This window comes from Ctenopharyngodon idella, chromosome 9 (assembly GCF_019924925.1).
Source record: "Ctenopharyngodon idella isolate HZGC_01 chromosome 9, HZGC01, whole genome shotgun sequence".
Taxonomy (NCBI): domain Eukaryota; kingdom Metazoa; phylum Chordata; class Actinopteri; order Cypriniformes; family Xenocyprididae; genus Ctenopharyngodon; species Ctenopharyngodon idella.
The window spans coordinates 38,365,849-38,371,641 of NC_067228.1; the positions used below are offsets into that span (position 1 = coordinate 38,365,849).

Genomic DNA, 5,793 nt, shown 5'->3' on the forward strand with positions numbered 1-5,793 from the left:
AATGACATCGCTGCCTATGTGTGGTCCAAATACCTCTCAGATTTCATCAAAAATATCTTAATTTTTGTTCCAAAGATGAATGAAGGTCTTACGAGTTTGGAACGATATGAGGGTGAGTACTTAATGAAAGAAATTTCATTTTTGGGTGAACTAACCCTTTAAAGAAAGGCAGCAAAGTAATGAGAATTTGGTTTTGCAATCTGATCAAACTAAACTAAATATAATATGTGCATATATATAAAGACATTGGACAAAAGTAGATTTGTTTTGCAGCAGTGCTCTTTATTCATTTTGCACAAAACACAGAATATATAGACTATATTTCTCAAACTGCATAAAAATGTACAGGGAATACAAACACTGAACTCTATGCAAACCAGCAATGTGAAACTGAATACATTTTCTCTAAAAGTGTGTGAACCAGGGCATCACCCATTACAGCACCACTTAGAGCAGTAAATGCATAATTACTGTAGCAAACACCATGGTAAAAAGGCCATTGTGGACTGGCAACATCTGTAGGTAAACAAAAGTCAATAAAACATTTAATTAAAATGTTTGTATGGTTATCCTATATTTTATGCATGTTTTTATTCTCTGAAATGTTTCCTAAATGTTTATGAATTGAAATGTGCAAATGTAAAATGTAAAAATCTTGTATTTCAAACCATGTAGAGTTTGGTCATCAGACCCCCTCAATTCATTACAGTAACTGAATTCAGTGGTGTAAATAAAGCTCTGTGTCCATTGTCAGTTTTTGAAGTGCATTTTATCTTCACAGTACTGTGATTTAAAATCTTTTTAAACTTTAGTTCATTGCATGTTACTAAATTATTATCAATACTACGCACACCATGACATGAGTTTAGTCAGTTTAAGAGAAGAGAATCTGTCTGTCGAGTCACTGGAAATCAAACAAAACAGACCTCCTTAGTTCATTCCCAGTTTATGGGATTTTTGTCAGTAGCTAAGGACATGCATAAAATGTTTGCATCTTTATGTGTTTTCTTTTTTAAAATCTCTGGGGGTCTGAAGAGTAAACACTGTAAGTCTAATGGCTGCCTATTTCCTGTGTTTGTTTGCCAACTCAGCGAGGAGAACGTGTGTTGTAAGATGGTTGGATGGCGGTGATGATAAAAATTTTAATAAAAAAAAAGTGCAGATAGAAAGATTGTGAGAGAAACAAGCGTGTTGTTCTCCATGATTGAGAGTATCAGTTCGTCACTCTGAACAGATGCTGCTTGTCCAAATAATCCCAGACTTCAAGGGTGGGCCTGAGGGAGCTCAGTCTCCTTCCTATGAGTCTCTGCTCTTCAGGTTCTGTTTGCAGAAAGACAAACATCTGCTCGTCTTCCTTTCGCCCTTTCTCATGCTCACTTGAGGGAGGTCATGTTATCTCTGCAATTTTGGGGGTTTCTGTAAAGCTTAATGTCTAATGCACATAAATAAAAGTAACACTAGTCTAGTCATTTTTTTAAAATTAATCTCATGCTAATTAGTACTTCTATCAGCAAGTTTTGTGAAGATATAAAAGTGTAATTTCTCTTAAACAAGTTTTAAAACGGGTCTTCTTTGCAAATCACCCTACATTTGTTTTATTTTCCTCATTATTAGATTTAAAAAAAAAAAAAAAAAAAATTGCACTAGTGAGGTGCAAGGGCATCTCATGATGAAAGTTGAGCCAACAACTGTGACGCTTTCAGAAGTCTGGTCCTTCCTTCTTCAGGTTTTTGTAGTCTGTGTTAATGGCCACAAACTAAATAAGATTGGAAAAAGAAAACATGCGTTGATTGTGTTATTTTGAGCCGTTTAATTTACTTCTTTATTACTATGCCTATTTTCTGAGCAAGTTTCTAGGTTTCAGTCATTTAGAAAGTGTAAATCTGGTGTGCTGCCTCAGGGTTTTCTACCCACACATGTCAGTGTAGCCCTACTGACCAGCGTTTAGTTTTCATTTTAACTTTTGATTTTTGCTGAAGGAGTGAGACCCGTGACCTACTGGATAAGTCAGCTCGGCTCATGCAGCACATCAGTTTGATGAAATGTCTGAACTTTCTCTACAGCTCTCTGTTGGCTCCTCCTGGAGTGCTTGTTTTGCCGCAAATCAAACCATCAGGGAAATGAGATCCACAGGAAATACCAAAACATACTGTTCTACACTGATGAACCCACTTAGTTGAGTGATAAAACATTCACTTTGTGTGCTTCTCACGAGGACAGCTATTTCTGATTCTATATTTAATAACTCACATATCTATCAGCTCCACAGTAACCTACAATGCAACTGTGACTATGTAATGTTTGCAAATAAGCAATTAGAAGCTAGCTATAAAATAACTAAAGTTCTCTGGGGCCAGTTGCATAAACTTAGTCACTATATTAAGACTGTGTCTTAAGAACTAGTTTGACCAACTTGCAGTTAACCAAGGGGTAATCAGTGTTATTTTTCCAATTCCAATCTACATTTTTATGTAATGGACTTCAAAAAATTAGGACCCCTCTTCAAGAAAAAAAATAGTGTCTTAACTTTTAAGACTAGTCTAAGTGGTTTATGCAACCGGCCCCTGTTTATCAGACAAAAAACAACCGCAACTGAATATTTCATCACATTGCAAGCTATAACCTGCACTATTCATGACATAAATATGCAATTAGTACTATACTTTGATTTGCATATTAGTATGACATATAAATATAATAACAGAGAAGATTGCTGGTGTTAACAAGCATGGACCCTTTTCACAGACAGTGATGACGCACTTTTGCAATAATTAACATGGATCATTTAAAAAAAAAAGTAATGAAAATGTCTAACATTATACTTTGTGCTATATACATTTATATACAAATTGAGAGTGTTTCTCATACATATGCTAAGGGAGTTTTTGTAATTTTTACTGCTACTTTCTTCTGCTAGAATCCACCTCTGTATTTTTTTTAAGTATTGGAAATGCAAATTCCTTTTGCTGTTGAAGCAAATTAGGATGTCTAATAATAAGAATAATTAATAATATACGTTATGATCTCCCATGTACCTCTATAGAGGTTTACCCTGTTATAGTTTACTTTCAAAACTCAAAACGCCCAAATGTGGAAAGGGTCAAATCTGTAGAACACAGCTGATATGATGTACCTTGTATTGGTAGCTCGGACTGAGCTTATTCCAGGGCTCAGGGTTACTGCTCTTGTTCCAGCTGTCAAGAGCCAAAAGATAAAGAAATATTTCAAATAATTTGCATTTACTTTCTTAATTACTTGCCATCACAAATTGTATTTCAACACTGTCAGATATAAAATTATAATGCGTAAATTGTTTATTTAAATTAAAGTTTAATAGATTTATCATATCACACATGTACTAACACACATGGCAATAGCCATTTTATTTGATGGTGTTTTATGGTAACAGGATCAAATTCATTATCTAAAATTTCCAACCTAATTGTCCCATGTCTGAAGAATCAGGTCAACATGTACTTACTTTGCACTGTTCATGCTTTACCCGTTAATGTATTTTAATATATTTAATAATTTCCTTACGTGACATGAGGTCCTTTGGCAAGACGAAACAAATAAAGGAAGGCTCCACCCATGCCCAGACAGATGAAGAAAAACTGTGGGATGAGCTGTGAAAGATTATATTATTTATGGTTTGTTCTCTTGGAAAGTGTTATAAAATAATTGTCTGGTGTGCCATAAAATTAGATCTTTGATTAGCATGATTTGAATCGAAACATTGTTTTCCCTTTTTTTTTTGTAACCGAATAAGATTTTTTTTTCTCAGTTCTAATGGTCTGATTTTAAAGTTTTATTTTTATTTTAAGTTTTACATTTTTAAATGAAGATGAGTGTACTAATACTACATTGTTTCTCAGTATCAGTTTTTGTAATTGCTTAGAATTAAATATCAAAAAATTGTTTATTCCTACAGTGTATGCATTATATATATATATATATATATATATATATATATATATATATCACACACACACATAAATGCATACAGATTATTCTTGACACTTCAGGATGTATTTTAGCATTAATTTAGCAACCTAATCAAATCATATTTTCTTATTAATGTTTGTTATTAAATAAACAAATCTTATTTGAAAAAAAAAAAAAAAAAAATGTAGAAAGAGAAGTAGAATTTAAAATACTCACTCCAGGATGTTTCTTGACCTGATCTCGGACTTTCTGCAGCATCTTTACTGGAGAATAAGAGCAGAAGTGTGTGTGCGTGTGTGTGTGTGTCCGTGTTACAGCTGCTAAGAAAGGGAGGGAGGAATGGGAGTTTGTTTGAAGAGGGAGAGAGATTGAGAGAGAGATAGAGAGAGATGATTTTTTAAAAAAGACCTTTATTATAAAAGAAACAAATAGATTTACACTTAATGAGTCGTGGACAAGTACATTAAAGACAGTTTTTCCAACCTCAGATGTAAGAAGTTATACAACCACACAAAAATATTAAAGTTGTAATACTAAATGTGCAAAAATATTATGTAGCTCCCCCCTCAAAAACAAAACACAACGCGGCCTTACAACACTGAATCATCTCAAAAGTTAAGAGCTTGCATAGGCTTATACAAACAAAATCAATTAGGATTCTTGCTTGTTAGGGTCCATTAAAAAACAAGGATGTTTCCATCAATAACCCTTTCAGAATTGCAAATCATAGCACATGCAACAGCTCTCCAATTACAGTCAGATGATCCCATAAGAAGGAATTATTGAAAAGCATCTGTCCTGCTTTGCAAATGCATAAATACATGTCCAACTTCTTCTTTAGATAAAAATAATACACAAAAAAAAAAAAAAAAATCATCCAATATAGTGCATTTTCACCAGCAGATGTAGAGGATCCATAGTTTATTTTTTAAAATATTGGAAAGGGTTGTTGCAGCCCAGGAACGTAATCATCTTTCTGATAATAGTCTGTATGAGCAGTTTCAATCTGGTTTCCTTTCATATCATAGTGTTGAGACTACATTAGTTAAGACTTCCAATGATTTATTGTTAACTGCTGATTCAGGACTCCTTTCTATACTTATACTGCTCGATTTGAGTGCAGCATTTGATACTATCTCACATAGCATTCTGTTGGACAAATTGGAGTCTATTGGAATCACGCGCACTGTCGGGTCGTACTCAATTTGTGCAGCTGAAGCGGTTTACATCAAAGCCTTCATTTGTTACTACTGTGGTTCCACAGGGCTCAGTTTTGGGTCCTCTCTTATTTATCATTTATCTTTTACCTCTTGGTAATATTTTTAGAGAATTTGGTATTCAGTTCCATTGTTATGCTGTTGACACCCAACTTTATCTGTCCTCAAAACCCACCTTTTCCTCCATCTATCCTCTCAGATTGTGTAGCTGAGATTAAAAAGTGGTTTACTTCAAAACTTCTTAAACTAAATAGCACCAAAACAGAGATTCCTCTTGTTTGCTCAAAAACTAATCTGCCAAAGTCTAAACGTTTCTTAGTGAATATTGATAACTTTCCAGTGTATATATCTCAGGTTAAAAACAGGCATAAAGTTTGGGTGTCATCTTTGACAGTATTTTATCATTTGAAGCACATATAAACAGTGTCACTCGCTCTGCATATTTTCACATACGTAATATATCGTCTGTGTCCGGCTCTTTCAGTAAAGAGCACAGCTGCATTAATTATTAGTAGAACTCCTATAACTGAACACATTACTCCCATATTACAGCACTTGCATTGGCTCCCAGTCAAATAATGTACTGACTTCAAAATCCTTCTCACTTACAAAGCACTCAATAATCTTGCCC

General features: G+C 34.0%; 1 protein-coding gene across 1 annotated transcript; it reads right to left on the reverse strand.

The window, feature by feature from the left end:
* Window positions 1-261: 261 nt before the first annotated feature.
* LOC127518765 (NADH dehydrogenase [ubiquinone] 1 alpha subcomplex subunit 4-like 2) lies at window positions 262-4,315 on the reverse strand. Its single transcript, XM_051905878.1, has 4 exons — window positions 4,162-4,315; window positions 3,541-3,626; window positions 3,134-3,194; window positions 262-1,756 (listed from the first exon to the last, which is right to left on the reverse strand). The coding sequence occupies exons 1-4, from the start codon at window positions 4,201-4,203 to the stop codon at window positions 1,700-1,702; spliced, it is 246 nt and encodes an 81-aa protein (XP_051761838.1). The 5' UTR covers window positions 4,204-4,315; the 3' UTR covers window positions 262-1,699.
* Window positions 4,316-5,793: the final 1,478 nt, after the last annotated feature.

What these genes read in the sequence shown, in the direction of transcription:
- LOC127518765 (XM_051905878.1), bottom strand. Translation starts at nt 4,203, where the DNA reads ATGCTGCAGAAAGTCCGAGATCAGGTCAAGAAACATCCTGGA. An exon ending in AGGTCAAGAAACATCCTGGA is followed by an intron (nt 3,627 to 4,161) that starts GTGAGTATTTTA and finishes AATCTTTCACAG; the next exon opens with CTCATCCCACAGTTTTTCTT. An exon ending in GCCAAAGGACCTCATGTCAC is followed by an intron (nt 3,195 to 3,540) that starts GTAAGGAAATTA and finishes GGCTCTTGACAG; the next exon opens with CTGGAACAAGAGCAGTAACC.